General features: G+C 56.1%; 9 protein-coding genes across 9 annotated transcripts; 5 read left to right on the plus strand and 4 right to left on the minus strand.

Annotated features, from left to right (window-relative positions):
- Positions 1 to 587: 587 nt before the first annotated feature.
- On the minus strand, positions 588 to 2142 carry BO82DRAFT_30276 (F-box domain protein). The gene is made up of 2 exons (XM_025632137.1): positions 1680 to 2142; positions 588 to 1597 (listed from the first exon to the last, which is right to left on the minus strand). Exons 1-2 carry the CDS (start codon positions 2069 to 2071, stop codon positions 682 to 684), a joined length of 1308 nt encoding a protein of 435 aa, XP_025494200.1. The 5' UTR covers positions 2072 to 2142; the 3' UTR covers positions 588 to 681.
- A 180-nt stretch (positions 2143 to 2322) lies between these two features.
- BO82DRAFT_330698 (putative HAD superfamily hydrolase) lies at positions 2323 to 3679 on the plus strand (the record flags this gene model as incomplete). The annotated part of the gene is made up of 2 exons (XM_025633110.1): positions 2323 to 2556; positions 2608 to 3679. The coding sequence occupies exons 1-2, from the start codon at positions 2414 to 2416 to the stop codon at positions 3677 to 3679; spliced, it is 1215 nt and encodes a 404-aa protein (XP_025494201.1). The 5' UTR covers positions 2323 to 2413.
- A 413-nt stretch (positions 3680 to 4092) lies between these two features.
- On the plus strand, positions 4093 to 5973 carry dps1 (putative aspartyl-tRNA synthetase Dps1). Its single transcript, XM_025638519.1, has 2 exons — positions 4093 to 5152; positions 5203 to 5973. The coding sequence occupies exons 1-2, from the start codon at positions 4148 to 4150 to the stop codon at positions 5878 to 5880; spliced, it is 1683 nt and encodes a 560-aa protein (XP_025494202.1). The 5' UTR covers positions 4093 to 4147; the 3' UTR covers positions 5881 to 5973.
- A 175-nt stretch (positions 5974 to 6148) lies between these two features.
- Positions 6149 to 9519, plus strand: BO82DRAFT_381883 (uncharacterized protein). Its single transcript, XM_025637889.1, has 4 exons — positions 6149 to 6417; positions 6496 to 7678; positions 8030 to 9126; positions 9211 to 9519. Exons 1-4 carry the CDS (start codon positions 6161 to 6163, stop codon positions 9260 to 9262), a joined length of 2589 nt encoding a protein of 862 aa, XP_025494203.1. The 5' UTR covers positions 6149 to 6160; the 3' UTR covers positions 9263 to 9519.
- Positions 9514 to 12308, minus strand: BO82DRAFT_352391 (ATP-dependent DNA helicase 2 subunit KU80). The gene is made up of 10 exons (XM_025634673.1): positions 12138 to 12308; positions 12032 to 12086; positions 11911 to 11977; positions 11788 to 11855; positions 11553 to 11721; positions 11439 to 11499; positions 10850 to 11389; positions 10402 to 10787; positions 10116 to 10327; positions 9514 to 10056 (listed from the first exon to the last, which is right to left on the minus strand). The coding sequence occupies exons 1-10, from the start codon at positions 12264 to 12266 to the stop codon at positions 9563 to 9565; spliced, it is 2181 nt and encodes a 726-aa protein (XP_025494204.1). The 5' UTR covers positions 12267 to 12308; the 3' UTR covers positions 9514 to 9562.
- Positions 12309 to 12609: 301 nt separating this feature from the next.
- Positions 12610 to 13480, plus strand: BO82DRAFT_352393 (DUF4149 domain-containing protein). The gene is made up of 4 exons (XM_025634674.1): positions 12610 to 12754; positions 12818 to 12851; positions 12910 to 13195; positions 13269 to 13480. The coding sequence occupies exons 1-4, from the start codon at positions 12723 to 12725 to the stop codon at positions 13433 to 13435; spliced, it is 519 nt and encodes a 172-aa protein (XP_025494205.1). The 5' UTR covers positions 12610 to 12722; the 3' UTR covers positions 13436 to 13480.
- A 290-nt stretch (positions 13481 to 13770) lies between these two features.
- BO82DRAFT_330715 (DNA topoisomerase 3) lies at positions 13771 to 16612 on the minus strand. Its single transcript, XM_025633111.1, has 7 exons — positions 16385 to 16612; positions 16135 to 16335; positions 15899 to 16077; positions 15679 to 15848; positions 15300 to 15622; positions 15104 to 15240; positions 13771 to 15038 (listed from the first exon to the last, which is right to left on the minus strand). The coding sequence occupies exons 1-7, from the start codon at positions 16466 to 16468 to the stop codon at positions 14261 to 14263; spliced, it is 1872 nt and encodes a 623-aa protein (XP_025494206.1). The 5' UTR covers positions 16469 to 16612; the 3' UTR covers positions 13771 to 14260.
- A 175-nt stretch (positions 16613 to 16787) lies between these two features.
- BO82DRAFT_381888 (DUF1295 domain protein) lies at positions 16788 to 18378 on the plus strand. Its single transcript, XM_025637890.1, has 2 exons — positions 16788 to 17230; positions 17289 to 18378. The coding sequence occupies exons 1-2, from the start codon at positions 16859 to 16861 to the stop codon at positions 18030 to 18032; spliced, it is 1116 nt and encodes a 371-aa protein (XP_025494207.1). The 5' UTR covers positions 16788 to 16858; the 3' UTR covers positions 18033 to 18378.
- Positions 18379 to 21658, minus strand: BO82DRAFT_352396 (non-ribosomal peptide synthetase). The gene has a single exon (XM_025634675.1). The coding sequence runs from the start codon at positions 21328 to 21330 to the stop codon at positions 18553 to 18555; it is 2778 nt and encodes a 925-aa protein (XP_025494208.1). The 5' UTR covers positions 21331 to 21658; the 3' UTR covers positions 18379 to 18552.
- Positions 21659 to 22349: the final 691 nt, after the last annotated feature.

The raw sequence follows: 22349 nt of genomic DNA on the forward strand, positions 1-22349 counted from the left end.
CTACCTGAGAGTAGTACTCGATGGATTAATGACGGCTGCAAATCCCAGCCCAGTAACGGGTCCGAAATTTACAGTAGTGTGTAGTTTACCGGGGTATAGCCAGGAGAGAGAGCGAGCTCTATATCGTTAGGACGAGAGTTATCTTCAATTTCTTCATCTCTCATAAGCACTAAGCTGGAGTCGTCGAGGCTCCGAAACGAACAAGTATACATACACACATACTATACGCAGCTATACTGTAAACCCTTTTCGAGGCAACTAGAAATCAAATCTTCTGGTCTGTGGCAATGCGGGATCCAAGGTCGAATAGAGGGTAAGCGAATGCTAACAGATGTTAGGGACGGTGGGTGACGAAGGCAGAGACGGTTTGGATGGACGTATGGTACTTTTTCGGGTGTTGGTCGTCGTTCTTCGTCTTCCTTTCTTGGAAGGGTGTATAGTTCTGGTGTGGTGGGGTGGATTTGTTTGTAGTGTTGGATATATTTGTTTATAGTGTCGGGTGTATTTGTTTGTATTGTGGGTTCGGGAAGATGAGGGACAGGGTATATATTTCACATGTCGTATGCATCGAGCTTCGTGTGCAGACTCGTGGAGCCTTGAGATAGATGAACACATCGTGTGTGGCAGGGGATTATATCGGGGGGAAATCTTGGATGTTATGTTCGGAAAGGGGGTTTTGTTTCAGAGGTAGTAGACACCGATATCATCATCATCGTCGTCGTCGTCGGCATCGTCATCGTCATCAACAGCTTCTTCCTCATCAACAGATGTAGGTGGTGACGGAATTCCCCCGACACCAATCTGACTATTCTGCTGCTGCTGCTGCTGCTGCTGCTTCTTTTTCTTGGAAAACCGACTCCGCAATACCGCATCGATCTCATCGACCTCCTCGCCCTTCAACTCCCACGCCTCGGAGATCCCCACGGCCCGCACGTGGGCCAGCCCGTTCTGCAGCGCGTGCACGAGCGTCCCCGGCGTGAAGTACATGAGACTCGCAGCGGTGTCATCGGAGCACGGGCGGTCGAGCTCGAGCGTGCGCCAGGCGACGGGCTGGCGGAGGAGCTGCGCGCGCTCGTCCAGGGTCTCGAAGAAGGTGAAGTCGACGGCGTCGCCGGGGACGCTGAGGTAGTCGAGATCCGGCAGGGTGAGCGGCAGGCGGTTGACGAAGGTGAGCGGGAGCCGGTTGGACGGGTCGATCTTGAGGCGGCGCAGCGTGGCGGCCGGCAGGGTCGGGTCGCTGAGGAGCAGCGTCGTCAGCGGCGAGTCGTCCAGGTCCTTGCAGTCTTTCAGGATCAGGCTCGTCAGCGCCGCCGGCCAGCTGAAGTAGCGCGCTAGCGCCGGGTTGGCCGTGAAGTCGCCGGTGAGCTGCAGGTTCTGGAGGCGCGGGGGCCACGGGATCGCGGATGTGGCTGTGGAGGGTGCGGTGGATGGAGGTGGAGGGGTGAGGTGGTGGGTGCGCGGGAGGCGGAGGGTCGTCAGTTTGGTGAGGTGGCTGAGCGCGCGCTTGAATTCGAGGAAGGGGAAGGAGTCGCCGACCAGGGAGAGGTCCAGGCTTTGCAGTTTCGTGCATTTAGAGAGGGCGGGGAGGCTGTTGATTCTGTGCGTTGGTTGCGATGTGTGTTAGTTTGTGGGGTAAGATGAGAACGGTTAGATGGGTTTTAGGAGGCAGGATAGCGTACGCAAATGATACACGCGGTGCAGAGAAGACGACTAGATTCTCCTTCACTTTGCCCAGTAGTCTGGCTGTTAGGCTGGGAGAGCTGTGATGGACGAGGCCGCTCAGATCGAGTCGGCGCACGTATGAGCCGAGCTTCAGCTTGTTTTTGCGCGCGACATGGAGGGGAGGGCTGATGGTGGCTGCGAATCGGGTGAAGGAGGACCCGAAGCGAAGTATGGGCTTTTCGTAGAGGTATGGGATGGCGGCTGAGTACCACTGTCGCGAAACGAGGCAGCACGCATAGAGAGTTGCCTGTCGACGATCTGCTTTATCTGGAGTGTTGGAGACATAGGACATAATCTGCACGACTATCTCCGTGGGGAGATAGATCTCATGCGGCGTGGAGGCGGCCATGATGAATAAAGGAAGGTCTTTCCATAGTAGCCTCTATATGTATGTGTTTTTATTCTTCAACAATCTTGAAAATGCCAAAAAAAAAAAAAAAAAATGGTGTGAAATTCGATGTTTGTTTATGCCTGCTGTGATGGTGAAGAGCGGGAATTGCGGAGGAGAGAAATTTGATGATATCATTTGAGCGATAAGGGAATCTCCGGCATTCTCTCCGCCTTCGCTCTCCGCTTGTCCTCCACTGCTCCTCCTGTTCGTTCGGATTCATAAGGTGCACAACCATTGAGCGTGATTTTTCTCCTTGTTTTCTCTCACTTGCTATAAATCAGATATTACAACCAGTTCATCATGCAATCGACCTCCCTCCGGCGGTCCATTGCGCTGCTCCAGCGTGCTTCCACCCGGTCGTACATCACTGCAGGCTCCGGTCGTCGGGCTATCCAGACCGTCAGCTCTCAAGCGAACATCCCCGACTTCGCCTTCGCGTTTGAGTGAGATAGAGAGAATTGGAGACTGGAGAAGACGAGCTAACTCAATGCTAGTATTGATGGCGTCCTCCTACGATCCTCCAAGCCCATCCCCGGAGCAGCTGAGTCATTGGCTTTGTTGAAGGAGCAGAACATCCCGTTCCTTCTTCTGACAAACGGCGGCGGAAAGCACGAAACGGAGCGAGTGGCTGAGATTAGTGAGAAGCTGAATGTCTCCCTGGACGCCGAATTGATCGTCCAGAGTCATTCGCCCTTCGCGGAGCTGGTGCATGGGACGGAGGGTCCAGGCCCCTTGGAGAACAAGTGTGTGTTGGTGGTGGGAGGAGAGGGCGACCGCTGTCGCCAAGTGGCACATCAGTATGGCTTCAAGAATGTGGTGACCCCTGGCGACATTTACATGGCAAACCCAGCCGTCTGGCCTTTTCGGTCGTTTAAGGACTACTACGAAAAGATCTCCAAGCCCTTGCCGAACCCGAAAGACCCCAGTGACCCGACTAAGGGGCTGAAAATCGATGCGATCTTTGTCTTCAATGACCCGCGCGACTGGGCTCTGGACGCGCAGATTATAACCGACCTCTTGCTCTCGTCGCAGGGTGTCATCGGAACGCTTTCGGAGAAGAACGGCCGGACTGATCTTCCGAACCATGGCTACCTACAGGACAGCCAGCCGCACCTGTACTTCTCGAATCCTGACCTATGGTGGGCTGCGAGTTACCATCTGCCTCGTCTTGGCCAGGGCGGATTCCGTGAAGCGTTGGAGGGTATCTGGACGGCAGTGACCGGAGGTCCCGACAAAGGTGTGAAGCTCAAGAAGACCGTCATTGGCAAACCTTATCAAGGAACATACGAGTTTGCGGAGCGTCAATTGTTGCGCAACCGGGAGCGTATGTTTGGCGCCAATGTTCAGCCGCCCTTGAGAAATGTCTACATGATTGGTGACAACCCGGAGTCGGACATTTGCGGTGCCAACAGCTACCGCAGCGGACATGGTAGCAAGTGGCACTCCATTCTCGTCCGAACTGGTGTTTACAGTGGCGGTGAAGCGACATGGACCCCTACAACCATTGTCGACAACGTCCGCAAAGCAGTTGAGTGGGGAATCAAGAGCTCCCAGTGGCGGGCATGAAGGAAGAGTAAGCTGGCTTGGGTTTATCATGAACATGCTTAGCGAACTGCATATATTTTGTATCTATAGACTTCCACACAAGCCCCCGGGTGTGATTAGCGACGGATTTGTTAGACATTTATACATATAAACTGTTCACTTTTTGAATAAAAATTATACCGCTATACTGGACAGGACCTAAGGTAAACGGGGGGCTTAAATAGCAGGCTGGTTTCTGAAGGTATACTTGAACTACTTCATTTAAGTTGGCTGATTATGCTATACACATTACATAAGCGCTATATGCACATGTCACCGCCGCATCAGGTGATCACCCCTCCTAGGGTTTAGGGCAGCGGGGGTTGTCGGGCGGGGTGACTCAAAAGAGAAAGTTGGAGCTCTGCGACGCTCGATGCTCTTATCTGGTTTTACCGCTTTGCACCTCTTTTCTCCCCTCACCACATCCTCATCGCGCCCACACCCGTGATCATGGCTGACTCCGAATTGCCCACCCGCCCCAAGCCCGAGGAGACCCCCGCCGCCGCCGCGGACGCCGCCGCGGAGGGCGCGGAGCCCACCAAGAGCGCCAGCAAGAGCGCCGCCAAGAAGGCCGCAAAGGAGAAGGCGAAGGCCGAGAAGGCCGCCGCGCGCGCTGCCCAGGAGAAGGCTCAGGCTGCCGCCGCCGAAGCCAACGACACTGCCAAGGGCCTGTACGGCAAGCTCCCCGATTCCGAAGATGTCCTCCCCGCGACGAGATTCTCCGAGATCACCGACGAGCACTACGAGAAGGAAATCACGGTGGTGGCCCGTGTCGACAATGCCCGTGTGCAGAGCGCCAAGCTTGCCTTCCTGATGCTGAGACAACAGGGTCAGAAGCTGCAGGCTGTCATCGCGGCCGCGGAGCCCATCTCGAGACAGATGATCAAGTTCACCGGTGGTCTCAACGTCAACTCGATCGTCCAGGTGACTGGTATCGTTAAGAAGCCCGCTGTTTCGATCTCCTCCGCTACCCTGAGCGACCACGAAGTGCACATCCGCAAGGTCTACATCATCTCCGAGGCCGCCCAGATGCTTCCTATGCAGGTCAAGGATGCCGAGAGACCGCCCCCGGAGACGACGGAGGAAGGACCCCAGGTCGATGCGGACGGCGCTCCCATTGTTACCCTGAAGACTCGCCTCGATAACCGTGTCCTCGATCTCCAGACCGAGACCAGCCAGGCTATCACCTGGATCTCCAGCGGTGTGGCCCAACTGTTCACCGAGTACATGATCAAGAGCGGCTCGCGGTGGATCTTCACCCCCAAGTTGGTGGGTGCTGCTACTGAGGGTGGTAGCAACGTCTTCGAGGTCAAGTACTTCAAGAGAAACGCATATCTCGCTCAGAGCCCCCAATTGTACAAGCAGATGTGTATCGCCGGTGATATGGAGAACGTCTTCGAGGTTGCTCCCGTTTTCCGTGCTGAAGACAGCAACACTCACAGACACTTGACTGAGGTACTTATTCTTCATCTCTATTTCATATGACTCCGACTGATTGTGTTTAGTTCACCGGTCTCGATTTCGAGAAGACTTTCCGCGCTCACTACCACGAGGTCTTGGAGTTCGCTGAGGACCTCCTCGTCTTCATCCTGACTGAGATCAAGGAGCGTTACAAGGACCAGATCGCTATCATCCAGAAGTCCTACCCCAAGGCTGGCGACTTCAAGCTGCCCAAGGATGGCAAGGCCCTGCGTCTTAACTACATGGACGGTGTTGCGTTGTTGAAGGAGGCTGGTGTGGATGTTTCCGAGCAGGAACGCTTCGAGAACGACTTCACCACGGCGATGGAGAAGCAGCTGGGCCAGATCATCCGTGACAAGTACGACACCGACTTCTACGTGCTGGACAAGTTCCCCATGGCCGTCCGTCCTTTCTACACCAAGGCCTGCCCGCAGGACCCTCGCTTCTCCAACTCGTATGATTTCTTCATGCGTGGTGAGGAGATTATGTCCGGTGCTCAGCGTATTCACGACATCAAGGAGCTGGAGGAGTCCATGGTCGCCAAGGGGCTCGACCCCAAGTCGGAGGGCTTCGAGGACTACCTCGCTGCTTTCCGCCAGGGATGTCCTCCCCACGCCGGTGGTGGTCTGGGTCTGAACCGTATTGTCATGTTCTTCCTGGGCTTGCCAAACGTCCGGTTGACTTCGTTGTTCCCTCGTGACCCCCAGCGTCTGCGCCCTTAGACGAAGACCGAGCGAGACGAGATTAGACCCGGATCCAAAATGGATAAAACAATATAATGGAGTGACGAGATTATTCATTATTTGGCTTTGTGGTAATTTTTTTTTGTAGCGTTTACCAGAGGTGACAAATGAGGGGGTAGTTGCGTGTTACGGAGTAGTTCTAAGTAAGTTTCGGAGCCGAGGGAAAACTGCGGGTGGCCCAAGCTCCCTCTCCGGCGGAATCTTATCATCAGCGCCGCGTTTAATTCTCCCTCCATCCCAAGTCCGCCTTTCAACAGCAATGTCCAACATGCCCGACAAACGCAAACCGTCCATCTCAGCATCGGGTGCTTCGCCTTATGCGAAACGATCTCGCGCCTCGTACGCCGATGAGGGAGATGAAGACGAGACGCCGCGGACGGTAACGCCGTACGAGCGCCCTCGCAACCATCCCGTATATGGACAGAAAAGCGCCTTTCCCGGGCTCGACACCGCCGGCGACGACGAGCTGTTCTACGGACCGGCGGAAGATGGATTGGAATATTTGCGAATGGTCCGGTAGGTTGAAGCCTGCTGGGCTGGTCTAGTAACCTGAAGCTGTGTGTGAGACTGACATATGATAATATAACCTTCCAGGTCCGAAGCCAACTCCCTCCCTTTCCTTTTCAATGCGCCACCAGCCACGACCTCGCACGCAATAGAGAATGCCAACCCTGATGTCAGCGACGACACGACGAACCAAACAGAACACCCACATCCTCAAGCTACCGCTACTACTACTGCCGTAACCGCTACCACCACAACTACGACCACCACCACCACCACCTCCCCCCCCCCTCTCCGCGAAGGAATCTACCAAGACGGCGTCTACTTCGTCCCCACGAACGCTAGCCAAAACCCCACGACCGGCCCGTCAGCGACCACACCATCCCACACACAACAACCCTCCGACATGGAAATCCTCCCCGCCCAATCAACCTATTACACCCTCCTGCACCACCGCTTCCTCCTCCTCCGCTCCATCCTGAAATGCACCCCTCCCCCGGACGCCATCGCCGCGCTGGACCACGACCACCCGATCTCGCTCCCGCGGCACTCCCGGAATGCGCGCCGCGAGTGGCGCCGGCTGCTGCTGGCCGTGGACCCGCAGACGGTGCAGCTGGCGTGCATGGACATGGAGAGCGTGCTCGGCGTGCTGGGCATCATGGCGCGGGTGATGTCGGAGAACGTGCGCAGCGGGGACGAGGTCAAGGTCCGGCGGATCGCCGCGTGGGCGTGGGGCTTGCTGGCGCGGTGTCGCGAGGTGGGCCAGTTGGGGACGGAGGAGGTGGGTGAGATTCGGGATTTGGGGAAGAGGGCGGTTAGGGTTTTGGGGCGGATGAGGGAGGTGGAGGTGGAGGATGGGAAGAAGGGGGGTGTTGGTGGTGGTGAGGATGAGGATGAGGAGGAGGGTGATGTGGAAGGAGAGGCAGAGGCAGAGGCAGAGGGAGAGGGTTTTGCTACAGGCAATGGGGCTGAGGTTGATCTGGAGATGCGGGATGCTGATGCAGACGCAAATGCGCATGCGGATGCTGACGCTGACGCAAGCGCGCCGCAAGCTGACCTTGATGAGTTGGAAGCTGCCAAGGCACGGTTACAGGCGAAGCTTGGAGGCGATGGCGCCGCTGATGAGGAGGTGCAGACCAACGATGCAGACGGCAACAGCGCTGCGTCGGAGGTGGCGCTGCAGATTCGCGCGATGTTGGATATGGTCATCACAGTGGTGGGAGAGTACTACGGCCAACGGGACTTGTTGCAGGCGCGCGAGTTCTGGAGGGAAGTGACGGAGTGAAGATGATCTAATTTGCATTTATTCTCGAGATACCCTGTTGCAATTTGGTATTTCATTTATGGTTGTTTCAATGGACTATCCATGATATCCTCATACTCATCCAAATGCGGCCGATGATCGCCGGCCACTAAATTAGCATTTGCCAAACACAACAAACATACCCGGCAGAATTAGACCCATTATCGTCATCGCTTCATCTCCACCGCTTCCTTATCTTCACTTCACCACCACTGCTCAGTTCAAGTGTTCACTCATACCTCCACCAAGTTATGTTTCCATCTCACCAACCACCGCTTTAAGATTCACTGCATACAATCCACCATGGCCCCGTCAGTAGAGATCGCCATCCCGACGACCAGCATCTCCACCACCTCCCCGCCCTTCACCATCTACAACATCACCCTCCGCCTCCCCCTCCGCTCCTTCACCATCTCCAAACGCTACTCCGACTTCACCACCTTCCACACCACCCTCCTGAACCAAACCAACGCCGCGCCCCCGGCGCCCCTGCCCCCGAAATCCTGGCTCTCCTCGACCGTCAAGAACGCCACCCTCCGCGAATCCCGCCGCGAAGGCCTAGAAACCTACCTCCGCGCCATCAACGAATCCGACGACCCGCGCTGGCGCAACTCGCCCGCCTGGCGCGCATTCCTCAACCTTCCAAGCCTGGGCCCCAACTCCACACACAACGACCACCACAGCAGCAGCAGCACGACGAGCGCGCGGCTGCACGCCGCCATCACGGACCCCGGCAGCATCACCTCCATCAACGGCGATTCGACGACCAACACCATCACAGACCCGACCCTATGGCTCGACTGCTTCCGGGACATGAAGGGCCACCTGCACGACGCGCGGCTGCACCTGACGCGGCGCGACCAGGAGACCACGCCGCAGCGACAGCACGAGAGCTCGGCGCGGGCGAAGACCAGTCTGGTGCGCGCGGGGTCGCTGATCGGGGCGCTGGAGGCGGGCCTCAAGAACTTCGCCTCGTCCTCCACCGCTAACTCCTCCTCCGGTGAAGGTCTTCCCCGTCTCGGCGACGGGGAGATCCGCCGCCGCCGCGACCTGCTCATCAACGCACGCAAAGAAAAAGACGGGCTGGAGGATCTGCTGAATGCGATGGCCGCCAAGAGCCGCATCGATTCCGCGGTGGCGTCTCTCGCGGACAAGGAGGCGCTGATGGATATTCCCGCCAAAGGGAAGAAGGCGGTGCGGGCGGCGGGCCGCGTGCTTGGCCGGGAGACGGAGCGCACCCGCGAGCTGGATAATTCGGGGGTGTTGCAGCTGCAGAAACAGATGATGCAGGATCAGGATGGGGCGGTGGAGGAGTTGATGCGTATTGTGCATCGACAGAAGGAGCTGGGGGTCGCGATTAATAATGAGTTGGTCGTGCAGAATGAGTTGCTGAAGTTGACGGATGAGGATGCTACTAGGTTTGTTTTCCCATTCTTCTGTTTTTTGGGGGTGGGGGGTTGGGTGTTGTGTTTTGGGATGGTCTGCTAATTTTGGGTCTTTAGGTTGGGGGATAAGATCGATATTGGGAAGAAGAGGATTGGGAGGATTTCTTGAGTTGATTTCACTCGTGGTGGTATAGTAATGTGTTATGGTGGGGATGGGTTGCAGAGCTTTGTCTTTTCCACCAGAATCTGGAGCTTTGCATGTGGATACCTTTGCATAGGCATGGTTATCTGTCTCGTCAGTTTTAGCGGATCTTGTTTTTGGTTGTTTTAGTTGTCGTCTTGATAGCGATAACTTTCATCGTCTACTGCACTGTACTAATATAGTAAGCACCCAGCGAGCATGGCATCCATGTGACATATTTGAGGTGAATCTAATTGTTGATTATTCATTCCATCTGCACCGCCCGCCCTAGTTGGCAGCACTCGCAGACATGAATGCTCTGGCCTCTTCCTCCGTGACCTCCGACTGATCCGACTGCGATCGGTCGATCAGCCCCAGCCTACTCCGGCGGATCAACCACCAAAGTTCCCGCCGGTCCCCGCCCAGCCGCTCCTGCAGGACCTTCTCCTTCAACTGCCGCAGGAAGTCGTTGTATAGCGCGGGCTCCTCGTAAGCCAGCAGCTCCTCGCGCATCGTGCCCAGGCCCTCCGTGACGCGGTCGTAGTTGGCATCGCCCAAGCTATGGCGGATCTGATCCTCGAGGATCGCGCTCATCTGCTTCACGGCCTCTTTGATTACCTCAATGTTCTCGGCCTGCGCCACGGTCTGTTTGAACTCCGGGATGGCGTTGTTCGGCGAGATCTTGGCCCGCTTCTCCTGGTGGAGCAGGGCGTCGACGTCCAGCCCCGAGAGGGGTTTCTCGGTCTCGCGCGTGCGTTTGCGGCCCTTGGCTTTGGGGGGTACTGTGATTTATACTGTTGTTAGTGGGATGGGGGTTTTTATTTTTGGGTTGGTGGCAAACCTTTCTTCACGCCGGCGACGGCAATGAGTTTCTCTAGCTGTGGCTGGGATTTCTCGACCAGGTCTTGGGGCGGCTTCGAGAACTTGGTTAGCGTTTCTGACGGTGGGGGGATCGGTTTGTCGGGGTGGATGGCGCGGAAACGGATCGCTGCGTCGGTGCGGTGTAGGATCGGAGAGAAGGAATCCTCGATCGGGAGTGTGTCGACTGGTTCTCTGCGAGAGCGAGCGAGGGGGGAGGGTGTTAGCTTGCAGTATCTAACCTGCCAGGTTTCGGTGGGTGGGCTTACCCGTTCTCATCCGTATCGTTGAGCTCCATGCCCAGCACGTATTTCTCCATTGCATCCATCAGGTCCTCGCTGGGTAGATTGCGATGTTGGGTGACCACTTTGCCGGACACGGTCAGGACCTTGTCGAGCGGCGGGAAGCGATACGTGCGGACGTCCTCCGCAAAGGGCAGCTGCGCTTCCAGGAGACATTCATAGTCGGGCTCGATGGACGGGGCCAGCAGGATGACGATCGGGGGCTTGTTCTCCTTGACGACCAGGCGCGCCACGGCGTAACATTCCAGCTCAAACAGCGCATGGATGAACGAGGACAGCGCCAGCGCGGCTTTGTCGTTCGCGCGCTGCGCGATGATGATGTTTGTCGTCGACATGTGCATGTATCGGTCGTACTGGAAAGCTCCCAGCCATTAGTCTCGCTGGGCATATTTGTGCTGGGCATAGGGTGACGTACACGATCGCTCTGAATGAAGCCTAGCAGCTCCAGCGCTGCAAACGTCTCGAGGGTCGTGATGTTGAGGTCGGTTTCGCTGATATGCACGGCCGTTCGCCCATATTCATAGCCCTTAGCGAGATCGCCTAGCTCCACGTCTCTCTTCCCACCCGGGGCTTCCTCGTCGGGTACCTGATACGCTCGGAGGTTGCGTACAGTCGTCAAAGAGTTGCCATCCGTTGGCTGGGACTCTTGCGCCGCAGCAGCCGCGGTGGCTGAGGATTCGGGTTGTTCCTGGGAAGCGGCGAGGTCGGAGCGTAGCACGAATTGACTTGCCGATGGAGGCTTCGCGGCGTGTGTGCGGAAGTATCGCTCGACGGGGATGCGGAGCGCAGTGTCGTATTCCTCTGGGTTCCCGAGCTGCAGGAACCCTTTGAAGGTTGCGGTCACTCGGACGCTTTTGACTCGCGGGATCTGCAGCTCCGCCACGGCCTGCTCGAGGGTTCCGTAGGCTCCGTCGCAGTCTTCGGCTAGACTTCGCAGGATCGCTTCATTCTCTGCCTGCACCGGTGTCAGTCTGATTGTCCCGCCCTCTGATGCGGGGAATTACCCTTTGCGGATCCTTGTCTTCTTCTTTTACCCCGTAGTCCGGATCATCAAAGTCAGGGCCCCTAGAACGAGGTTAGCACACATCATAGAGGCAGGAGGAGCATCCGCCACGAACAGGATGATGAGTTCGATATTGTCCTCCTTGATTTTTTTTGTGATCTCACTGAGACTATCCGTATTCATCGGTCCTTTGCCGTCGGTGACTAGGACGATTCTGCGTTTGTACTTGAGTTTCTTGCAATGTATGATGATCATTTGGATCGCGAGCACGATGGCAGATATAGCTGAGCTCGTCAGTCAGAGCCTCAGGCCTTTCGATAGATCAGACCAGAGAGTGTGGGAGCATATACCGTCACCCTTGTTGGTTTTACTTGGGACTATCTTCTCACTCAACTCTCGAATATCAGGCATGAGGAACCTGTAATTTGACAGGGTTAGACAAAGGACTTCTTCATCGCATTAGCAGCGCTCACTGTTTAATGCCCGAGAACACGGAGATGTTGGAAAAGTCAGCGTCATCCTCCAAGTCATTAGAGGTGTCTGTTTGAACCATCAGTCTTGTCTGCGTTGGCAACATCGCTTCGTAAGACTCACCGTCGGTTCTGAACCCGATCACGCCGATTCCAGCTGTTTTCCGTCCGGTGGCCACCTGCAAACCATTATGAGTTTATTTCAAGGGTACTTTTGGGAAAATACATACCGTCCCAGTGATACGGTCCCAGACATACTGCATGGCCCATTCGAGATCGGTCACTTCTCGGTCATGGTATCGCTTCCCCATGGACCTCCCCAGATCCACGATATAGACTGTTGCTTCTTTGTCCGCCATGGTTGTGTGGCCACAATTACATGTTTGGATTGGCGAGTAGCGACGAAGCTTTAAGTGCTTTCGGCAGAAGCGTAGGCAGACAAAGTGGTCGAGCTGGTGAACAGGCAGACGCGTGATATTTCCCCTTTGGGACGGAAGCGGAACGCGAAAGCACATGACATCATGCCCGGGGAGGGTGCGTGCTTATTCGGGGATGAGTGCGTGGGGACTGTGTGTTGGCTGGAGGGTGGAGGGTGGAGGTGGAAATAGAGGGGCGGAGGGGCGGTAAGATGAGGGGATGGGGTGGCAATAAGAACAACCGCCCGCGCCCGCCTTAGAATGCATCAGGCAACTTATCTATCTGTATTCCCCGGCCCTTTGAATCCGAGAGCTGCTCTTCAGTACTTACACAACCTATAAGCCTTCCTCTTTCCTCACAAGTGTAGATATTTATCACTTCACACAGCAAGCGACAAAATGGTTGATCCCCGCCCATACCACGTTCTCAGGTTCGTACTTCCGAACCAAGCGAGATGTCTATCCGAAAGATCCGCTAACATAAAGGTCTACAGCTACGGCACCCTGTTGGGCGTGCAGATCTATCAGGTGGGCATACCATGCCAACTACCATAGCCCAACTCAACAAACTGACGAGTGAATCAAGTCCTTCGTGTCGGGAGTCATTGCGTTCAAGGCCCTGCCCCGTCCGCAGTTCGCGCAGCTCCAGACGGCCACGTTCCCCATCTACTTCTCTCTCCAGTCCGCGCTCCCTGTCGTCGTGGCGCTGACAGCCAGCCGGGCGGGACAGCTGCACGGCATCTCCGGTCTTTTGGAAGCTGAGAACCGCGGCACGCTCCTGTCCATGGCCACCGTCGCCATCGCCAGCTTCGTCAACTTGACCGTCCTGCGTCCGATGACGGTCAACGTCATGCGCGAGAGGAAGCACCAGGGTAAGATGTGCAATGTGCAACGATTGATTGTCAGTACCTGACCCCAGGCATTTTTGCTGACGATGGGTGGCAGAAACTCGCGATGGCAAGAAGAGCTATGATCCGGCTCCCCATTCCAAGGAGATGGTCGCTCTCAACAAGAAGTTCGGCCGTCTTCATGGCATCTCCAGCTTGGTTAATCTGGTTTGTCTTGGTGCGACGGTCTACTACGGTGCTGTGCTCGGAAAGCAGTTGGCGTAGTTGTAGTCTGGCTTGTCTGGTTTTCTCAAGGACATTGGGGGGTGAAAAGGGTGGGTGGGGGGGGGGAGAGTTGAAATCATTCCAAGGCTAGGGTAGAGGTGGGTGAATGCAAGCGTTGATGCTTCAACCGAGGTTAAATGGACAATGGCAAATCCATGGTGAGAGTAATGGTGTATCTATCTGTGGTTAGTCATAAGGAACTAATATTATATATCTCTCTGGTACACAGTATCATAAATCTATTGACATCATTTTTCGTTTTGACTTATTCTATTACTCAACTAGTCCAACAAAATGTTCTTAACCAAGCGACACAGAACCATGTGATGTAATTACACCAGTTCATTCTGGAAGGTGTAGGCCTCCCACGGGGGCTTTGTTGGAAAAGGACCTGGTTTGGTTTCGAGCTGGATGCAAGCCAGACGAGATATGCGACACTCGTGGCGGCAGCAAGAAGGCGTTTCAGGGCGGGAGAAGGGCACCTAAAAGAGTGCTCAAAAGGTGTCAATCGGGATTGCTATTCAACAAATCTCAAAGATTGTCAAAGCTCCTGTCCTTTAGTGTTGTTGTCATCTTGTTTCTGTGCTTCCGACCGCCCTGTATACCAGCTTCTGTGTATTCGAACGCCTAAACATTCATGTATTTGATTGTTAGAACGGCATCGCATCCATACAACGATAAAGCACATATATTCGAGATCAAAATGCCGCCTTTTCGACATGCACAATCGTATCCTGCCCCAGGGTATCATGTTCCTATACTTCCCCCCAATCTATGCCCACAGACCAAAAGCAATTCCAGTGATGCGCCCATACAGCCACCGGTTCAGTTAGGAAGGTACTTGCGAATGGCATCCTTGAGCGCGCTGATGCGCCGGTTGGTATGCACAAAGTACTCGCGGTACATATCCAGACTCTCCTGCACGACCTCCTGCCGCACCCGCGATCCCGCGCAAATCTCGCGCATGCGGGTTTCCATCTCCTTCCGGAGGAACGGCTTACTCAGGGACGGATTATTCGGCATCCCTGCGAAGACATTGTCGTAGCCCTCGACCAGGGCGATGCCCAGCTGCGTGGGGATCAGCTCCTTGACGGCGTTACGGCCGCCGCCGCGCGTGTTGACGGCGACGTAGTGCCGGTCCTTGATCTTGGCGATGTGCTCGGCCATCGTGGCGTCGGTGCCGATGCCGTTGGCGTCCATCAGCGCAATGAGCTCGGGCTCCGTCAGATAGTTCGGGGCCGTGGTCTTGCCGTCGAAGATCTTGGCCTCCGTCGGCTCGAACTGCTCGCCCAGCTGGAAGTTCGGCAGCTGCTGGCTGCTCTCCCACTTGTCGTAGACGTAGACGTCCAGGTAGTTCCGTTCAAGGACGAGCAGGCCCTTGGCGTGGAACATCTCGTCGCCGTATTCGATTTCGATCTCCGTGGACTGGCCTTTGGCGTCTTCGGAGCAGCACGCGAGGAAGCGGCGCACAACGAACTCGTACACTTTTTTCTCGTCGGCGCTGAGGGCGGATGGGGAGACCCAGCAGACGGGGTGGATGGGAGGGTGGGCTTGGTCGTTATGGCGGCCGGCTCGTGGGGTTCGGAAGCCGCCGTCCAAGAGACTGCAATGTCCCTATCAGCAGCGAACATAAAGATAATAACAAGACTGTGAAATTATTGATCTTACTCTCGAGCGTATTGGCCCCAGTTCTGGTCTGGGAATTGCTTCTCGACCAGTTTCTTCAAATCGATGGCCTTGTCGAATTGGTCGGTTTCGGTACGTGGGTAGCTGATGAAACCCTTCGTATAGAGCGCTTCGGCAACCTGACGCTCGTGGTTAGCGGCGCGTAGTCCACTTTGAGAGTTGCTGGTAGTGGCGATACCTTCATGATTGTCTGACTGTCCATGCGAAGGAAGCGACTGCCCATCATTTGCAAATCGACCGTCGTCAACGGCAAGGGCCGCCATTTACTGGTGGGTTTCTGATTGACCTTGGTGACCCTGGCCAGTTTGGCGAGAAGGCACCGCTCGAGCATGATGGTCACGACGGCTCTGTCGAACAGATGCACACGTTTCCACAGGAAGTTCACTTTGATTCCTTCTCGTTGTAACATGACCTTAATGCCCCAGAATGTCTCAGGTTTGAAGTTCTTCACTCGTAAATAGCGATCAACTACAAAGCCCAGGGTGGGAAATTGACAGGAACCTACACATCGATCAGCAAGCTCCACCGGCAGAGATCGCACCAAGATGGTCAAATACCATAGCTTACGATGGTATCTTCCAAAGCACTCGATAATGGCTTTAGCTGCAGAGTCAGAAGACGAGTGAAAGCGGCACCGATGCGGAGATCAAGCTCTATTCTCGCGGCCACTGCATTCGCTTGAAGATCGTCAAGCTCTATCAGCGAGCGAGCAGCATCCAGGACGTGGCTGTATGAGCGGGTCAGTCTCGCCTCGCAACCAGTTGAGCGACAACTTACGCTCTCTCGGTATTGCTAAACCTGGCCCGCTTGACGAGGATGCGAGCATTTCCTTCCTTCGCTTGCTTCCGGATCTCGGTTCCAATATGTTCACCTTCTCGATCGCAATCCGTCCAGATGAACAGAGCTTGGCTTTGTCGTGCTTGCTGCTGGATATTCCTTGCAATAGCTGTTTTGTCCTGTCTGACGGATTAGTTCCTCAACATCCGGAGATTCGAGATGATTAGGCTGCGTACGGAAGACACGGCTTCGCGAACAGGAGCCTCGAACAGGGCCCCCGGGGGGCAAGAGAGCCAGCTTTTGTACTCTCGCGCAAACTCCAATTCTGTCAGATGCCCGAGGACGCTGGTCATGGTGACATTGCAATGACCCCACGTGCCCCCGAAGTTGAAATCGAACGAATAGTTCTTCACATATCGATTGCCGGTTACATTGTTCTACATCTACCTCAGCGATACGTTACAATGCCTGTTGGAGGCCACTTACTGTTTGGAATGTGCCTCCAGACAAGTGCTGGGCCACGGCTTTGGCAATGGCAGGCTTCTCGGCCACACATAGGATCCTCGTCATGACAAGAAGTCTGGACCAGGGGAGACAAGATCAGCGAGTCTCCATGATACCTCTGTCTCAAAAGAAATCTCCCCCTGCAAGAATCGCTCGTCGGTCATTCCTCCCTGGAAGCAGAACCGGAACGCGCCGAAAGACACGCGAGAGTCACGGGAAGGAAATCACGGATTGGGACAGTACGGCTTATTGCCTCAGGCAGTAATATAACTCGGATGGCCCAAGCTGCCGATGATATCCGAAAACGGCAAGGTGGCAGCTCTTCCTCCATTGTTTTTCCCTCGATTGTTTAGTCCCTCGCTTTTCCATCCTGCGCTCTCCACTCCCATGTGAGAGCTTCTCCCATCACCCCAGCAGCAACCTCGAATTATCACAAGCTCCAATCTCAATCCCAAGATGGCGCTACCGCTTCCTGATGTCAAGTCGGCCGTGGACTGTGCGTCCTTCAGCCAGACTGTCCTACCCTTCTTGTCGCAGCTTACCACCCTGCCCCAGCAGCTGCAGGTCGCTGCGGCGACCAAGGATGCGACCCTCCTGAAGGAGATCTACCTCACCACCAACCCTCTTATCTCGGCGCTTGGCTTGACCCTGGTGCTATCTGTGCTGCTCGTCATCACCTCTGAGATCAACCGCAATTGGTCCCAGGTTGATCGGTGCTGGAGCATCCTCCCCGCTCTGTACAATGTGCACTTCGCTGTCTGGGCTCGCCTGAGCGGGCTGCAGACCCAGAGCCTGGACACGATCGCCATCTTCACGCTTCTCTGGAGTGTCAGTACCCCTCAAACCTCTCCCTCTTCGTTGTTACTTGTTACTAACATCCACACAGGCCCGTTTGACCTTCAACTACTGGCGCCGGGGCGGCTACTCGATCGGCTCGGAGGACTACCGGTGGAAGATCGTGCGCTCGTGGGTCAACGACAACCGCTTCGTCTTCTTCCTGTTCAACATCACCTTCATCAGCCTGATCCAGCCTCTGCTGCTGCTCCTGATCACCGCCCCGTCCTACAACTTCCTCTGCCTGGCGCAGATCGCGGAGCACCGCTCGTTCGAGCTGCCCGACCTGATCTTCTCGCGCGTCGCCTTCTTCTTTCTCCTCATCGAGTACTTCTCCGACCAGCAGCAGTGGAACTTCCAGACCGCCAAGCATGCGTACCAGCAGACCGCCCGCATCCCGGAGAAGTACAAGGGCGTCTTCACGGAGGAGGACCTGGAGCGCGGCTTCGTGGTCAACGGCCTCTGGTCCGTCTCCCGCCATCCCAACTTCCTCTCCGAGCAGGCCATCTGGCTGACCCTGTACCTGTGGAACTGCTACCGCACCGAGTCATACGTCCAGTGGACCGGCGTCGGCGTCGTCGGCCTGCTGCTCATCTTCCAGGGCAGCGTCCGGCTCACCGAGTCCATCAGCGCCGGCAAGTACCCCGAGTACCGCGAGTACCAGGCGCGCGTGGGCCGGTTCCTTCCTCGGCTGTCTGCCAAGCCCAAGTACAAGGGCAGCGGCAAGAAGAAGGCTCGTCGCCAGGCCACCGAGCAGGTCGAGCAGCCCGTTCAAGAAGAGAAGAAGAGCCAGTAAGACTATATATCTGGCCTTTCGCAGCACTCTTCTGGTTAGAGCCGTAGGTGGACACGTTGTATCAGTATAGACGGCGTAACTATATCTTGGTGTCACATTTTGGAAAGGATATGCTGCTCTTGTTTCTTTTCAAGTACTCAATTCTTTTTCTTCTTTGAGATCCTGTGCGGGGCTAGTTCCTGCGCCTTGGTCTTCTTTCTTCTCTTCTTGGATGTGTTTTTGTCTTATATTTAGCTCAGGGAGCAGCAGGTTTATCTGGCATTCGTGACGGGGGCGGCGTTGAAAAGCATATGTGTATATGGTTGAAAATACAAAACAAGTCAGAGAGGCTCTGGTTGTGGGCAACAACTACCGAAACGATGGTTATCCATAAAAAGTAAGCCATATATTCAAATTAACACAAGTGTATCTATTCTTCATCCATTCGTCGGTCCCTCCGGGCTTTTCCCTCCACGACCTACTCACACCCTCATTCCAAAACCCTTCCCCAGTGGACCACCCCTCGCCTTCGGCAACCAACCTACAAGCCTCGTGCATCCAAAGCTGCGCGCAGCGTCTTCTGGAAGCCAAAGACATGCTCAGGGCTCAGCATGGTATAATGGGCGCCGCCGACATCATGGAAGCGGGGCTGCGAGCGGGTGAAGTCCTCCCACTTGCTCAGCTGCTCCTCGCGCCACTGCTTCTTGGAGGAGGCGACGACGGCCAGCGGGATGCAGTAGAAGACGTCCATGCCGGCGATGGAGCCGGAGGGGTCGTAGTCGATGGCCATGCTCTGCAGCGAGAAGGCCAGACTGGCCCACTTGACGAGCGCGGCCTCGGACAGCGCCAGCTCGCTCAGCCGGGTCTGGTCGGCCTCCTCCATGACGCGGGCCAGCGCGTCGTCGCGCGACGCACCGTCCTGCAACTCGGCGGAGAGCTCGCGCGAGCGCGCCTCGGTGATCAGGTCCAGGAAGTAGGAGAGGTGGAGCAGGCACTCCTTCCAGTCGAGCTGGCGCATGCGCGACTTGATGTGCGGCGGCAGGTTGAAGGAGCCCAGGAAGCGCACCTCGTCGCCGTGGGCCTCGAGCACCTTGCCGACCTCGAAGGCCAGCATCGAGCCGTAACTGTAGCCCGCCAGGGCGTAGGGCCCCTCGGGCTGCTCGCGCTTGATGGCGGCGTGGTAGGTCGCCACGACCTCGGTGATGGTCTCGAAGGGCGTCTCGCCGTCGTTGAAGCCCCGCGCCCGCAGCGCGTACACCGGCCGGTCGACCAGGAACTTGGCCAGGTTCAGGAACACCAGCACCTCGCCGACGCCCGGGTGCACCAGCCACAGCGGGCTCTTGGTGCCCTGGCCCTGCAGCTTGACCACGGGGCTGTACTCGTGCTTCTGCTGGAGGTCGTGCAGGGCGCGGGCGAGGTCGCGCACCGTGCTGTTGGTCATGAGCGTGATCATGGGCAGTTCGGCCGTCAGGTCGAGGTGCTCCTCGATGTTCTTCTTGAGCTTGATCAGCTCGATCGACGTGATGCCCATGTCGAAGATGGGCGTCTGCACGTCGAAGTCGCCCGCGGGCAGGCCCAGGGACGTGGTGAAGATCGAGAGCAGCTGCTGCTCGAGCGCGTCCGTCGGGTCCTTGCGTGTGACCCGCCGGTACAGCTTGACCATCTCCTCGTTGATCTCGAGGTAGGTCTGGTACTCGCCCTTCTCGTAAGCGGTCCTGATCTTGGCCCGTGACAGTTTGCCCAGCGCCGACTTCTGCAGCAGGGACCGGTCGAGCGGCAGGAGCTTCGGCCGGCAGCCCGTCGACATCATCACCACCTTGGACATGGCGTCGGTCGTCTGCACGCGGGCGATCATGTCCTCGGGGGCGTAGGTGGGCAGGTACACGACGATGATCTCCTCCGTGTCTCCGCCGGGCGGGAAGGACGAGAAGCAGCAGTTGAAGCTGCGCGTCAGGCCCGCGATGTTGGCCTCGTCCAGAGCGCTTTCGACCTCGTGCGGGTAGTAGTTCACTCCGTTCACGATCATGGTTTCCTTCGCGCGGCCGACCAGGGTCAGGTTACCGGCCGCGTCGATGACGCCGCGGTCGCCGGTGCGGAACCAGTTGTCCGTGGTGAAGGCGTCAGCCGTCGCTATCGGGTTGTTGAAGTACTCCTTGAACACCACGGGACCCGAAACCTCAAGAGACCCGACCTCTCCTGCTGGCACGGGGTTGTTCTCGCCGTCGGAGATTCGCATGCTGATGCCAGGCATGCAGGACCCCACAGAAGCGAACTCCGATGACCTTCGAACATCGTACCGAGGGAAATCGGTGTTGAAGATGGCTCCAGCGCAGGTCTCTGTCATGCCGAATCCAGGTATGATAGCATTGGGGGAAGCACCATGGTCTTCCAGAAGCTTCGCGACCTCCTCGCAGGTCTTGGTCACGTTGGCCTCTCCACCGGATGCGATGTAGCGGAGACAGCTCAGGTCCCAGTCGTGTTGGACGGAGTCTCCCTGGCTCTTGATGGTAGCGCGGATCTTGCCGAGGAAGAAGTTGGGAGCGAAGGTCCTCGAGACGCGGTGCTTGTGGATCAAGTCAATGAAGGTCGTAGGGTTCGAAAGGACATCGGGAGCCTGGACATGGATCTGGTCCTTTTCCCCGTACATTGCTTGAAGATGGATCTCAATCATCGCGGCAACATGATCCAACCCGATCCAGTTCAAGAATGAGGTTCCCTCTGGCAGATCGACCACCCCGTATTTACCGGCAATAGCTGCCAGAATTTGCCCATGGCTCAGACACACGGCTTTGGAATTTCCCGTGCTCCCCGAGGTGAGCATGAGCACTGCATTATCACTGGAACTTGAATCTCGGCAGATGTCGGAGCTATCTGTTGGCGGAGCATTGTCCACATCGAGTGACTCTACTGCGACTGGGTCGATAGCTTCTTGTCCCCCGAACTCGGGCAAGAGGTCAGCCCGTGTCAGGCATAGGGGGTTGTTGAGCATTTTCGACAGGTGTTCGAGATGTGCGGTGCGGTGGGATGGGTTGTTGGAGAAGGGGATCGACAAGGCTGGAAGGCATCCAACAAAGAGAGCGGCCCAGAACCAGACGATGATATCCCAGTGAGTATTAAAATGAAGCAAAACCACGCTTCCAGGTCGGAAGTCTTCTCTCGAGCGAAGAGCCCAGGATGATTTCAAGGCTAGCATGAATAGCTGACTGTAGGAGAAGACTCTGGGCTCGTGCAGATTGCCCATTGGGTAGGAGACCACATTGCCGCTGCCTTCTTTCGCAGCGACAGTCTCGAGGAGATGTTGTAAGTTTCGAAAAGACATTGTGTCAGTCATGGAGAAGGTGGGTGGGGGAGTGAGGGCATGAGTCTGAGGATAAAACTGAGGGTTAAACAGCTTCACGATACGTTGCGGTGCGTCGCCTTTATAACCCTACTTGCCCAGAATTTGGAGCTCCAAAGAACGCATGATGGACAGTACCATTTGCCTTGTCGCGCTGTCTTGGCTAGAGAGGATCAGACTCTTTTGGCAAATGTGCAGCCGTCCGAGATATGCAAATGAGTTGGCTTTCTTGTTAACAGTGTCGGTTAAGCTACTTTGGTTAAAGCTCATCATCGTGTCTGGACGTACAGTACAGTCATTTGAACACGAGATTGCTCATCCGAACACACGGATCCGAGTCGAGTCCGCATTGACGAAGAAGGTAAGCATTCTGTATCGGGTCCTCAGCGTAGTGGGTGTCAATAAACTTCAATCAAAGACGCATGGTCAATGCCGGCCATCCCGTATGGTTCAAGAGACCGCTTCCGTCACCTGCTCGCCAAGACTCTGACATGAATGGCGCAGTGATGTCGATCCTGCGAGCTGCCATGGAGTACTGGAGCATACTTTGTAGTTGCTTGCCAGTCTGAGCTGCGCTTTGTTGACTGAGACAGTAGTCACCGCCACACCCCGGCTATCGGAGAGATAACGAGCCTAGAGCTGCCCTCAATTGGCTTGATTAAGCTGCCAAACCCAACACCCTTTGTCAGGACACGGCTTCAGCCAGCCCTATACCACCAAGCTGTTCTCATGCTAAAGGAGACTGCCATATTCCATCCGCGGATATGCATGGCGAAGCATCACGGCGATGTGCCGTCGGAGGCTCATCAACATAAGTGGCTATAGCCCGACAAGCGTTCAAGCCAAAAGTCTGGGCAATGCACCGCATGGAGCGAGATGGGTTGAGGCGGTAATCAGCGGAAATGGCGGACAGACGAGGGATTCGAAACGTGACTAGAGTCCCGCATATATCATGGCCTCCCTTGCGCACCGCTCCTCGTTTATGCGGTATCACCATGAGA

Source organism: Aspergillus uvarum, assembly GCF_003184745.1.
Source record: "Aspergillus uvarum CBS 121591 unplaced genomic scaffold BO82scaffold_13, whole genome shotgun sequence".
Classification (NCBI taxonomy): domain Eukaryota; kingdom Fungi; phylum Ascomycota; class Eurotiomycetes; order Eurotiales; family Aspergillaceae; genus Aspergillus; species Aspergillus uvarum.

Bases quoted from the DNA above. Each gene is read 5' to 3' on its own strand.
- BO82DRAFT_30276 (XM_025632137.1), bottom strand. From the start codon at position 2,071: ATGGCCGCCTCCACGCCGCATGAGATCTATCTCCCCACGGAGATAGTC. The intron at 1,598-1,679 runs GTACGCTATCCT...ACCAACGCACAG, and splicing joins GCACCGCGTGTATCATTTGC to AATCAACAGCCTCCCCGCCC.
- dps1 (XM_025638519.1), top strand. From the start codon at position 4,148: ATGGCTGACTCCGAATTGCCCACCCGCCCCAAGCCCGAGGAGACCCCC. The intron at 5,153-5,202 runs GTACTTATTCTT...GATTGTGTTTAG, and splicing joins CTCACAGACACTTGACTGAG to TTCACCGGTCTCGATTTCGA.
- BO82DRAFT_381883 (XM_025637889.1), top strand. From the start codon at position 6,161: ATGTCCAACATGCCCGACAAACGCAAACCGTCCATCTCAGCATCGGGT. The intron at 6,418-6,495 runs GTAGGTTGAAGC...ATAACCTTCCAG, and splicing joins GAATATTTGCGAATGGTCCG to GTCCGAAGCCAACTCCCTCC. The intron at 9,127-9,210 runs GTTTGTTTTCCC...TTGGGTCTTTAG, and splicing joins ACGGATGAGGATGCTACTAG to GTTGGGGGATAAGATCGATA.
- BO82DRAFT_352391 (XM_025634673.1), bottom strand. From the start codon at position 12,266: ATGGCGGACAAAGAAGCAACAGTCTATATCGTGGATCTGGGGAGGTCC. The intron at 11,390-11,438 runs GTAATTCCCCGC...ACACCGGTGCAG, and splicing joins AAGACAAGGATCCGCAAAGG to GCAGAGAATGAAGCGATCCT. The intron at 10,788-10,849 runs GTACGTCACCCT...GGAGCTTTCCAG, and splicing joins GCTTCATTCAGAGCGATCGT to TACGACCGATACATGCACAT.
- BO82DRAFT_352393 (XM_025634674.1), top strand. From the start codon at position 12,723: ATGGTTGATCCCCGCCCATACCACGTTCTCAG. The intron at 12,755-12,817 runs GTTCGTACTTCC...AAAGGTCTACAG, and splicing joins CGCCCATACCACGTTCTCAG to CTACGGCACCCTGTTGGGCG. The intron at 13,196-13,268 runs GTAAGATGTGCA...GATGGGTGGCAG, and splicing joins GCGCGAGAGGAAGCACCAGG to AAACTCGCGATGGCAAGAAG.
- BO82DRAFT_330715 (XM_025633111.1), bottom strand. From the start codon at position 16,468: ATGACGAGGATCCTATGTGTGGCCGAGAAGCCTGCCATTGCCAAAGCC. The intron at 15,849-15,898 runs GTAAGTTGTCGC...CCGCTCATACAG, and splicing joins TTTAGCAATACCGAGAGAGC to CCACGTCCTGGATGCTGCTC. The intron at 15,623-15,678 runs GTATTTGACCAT...ATCGATGTGTAG, and splicing joins AGATACCATCGTAAGCTATG to GTTCCTGTCAATTTCCCACC.
- BO82DRAFT_381888 (XM_025637890.1), top strand. From the start codon at position 16,859: ATGGCGCTACCGCTTCCTGATGTCAAGTCGGCCGTGGACTGTGCGTCC. The intron at 17,231-17,288 runs GTCAGTACCCCT...ACATCCACACAG, and splicing joins TCTTCACGCTTCTCTGGAGT to GCCCGTTTGACCTTCAACTA.
- BO82DRAFT_352396 (XM_025634675.1), bottom strand. From the start codon at position 21,330: ATGTCTTTTCGAAACTTACAACATCTCCTCGAGACTGTCGCTGCGAAA.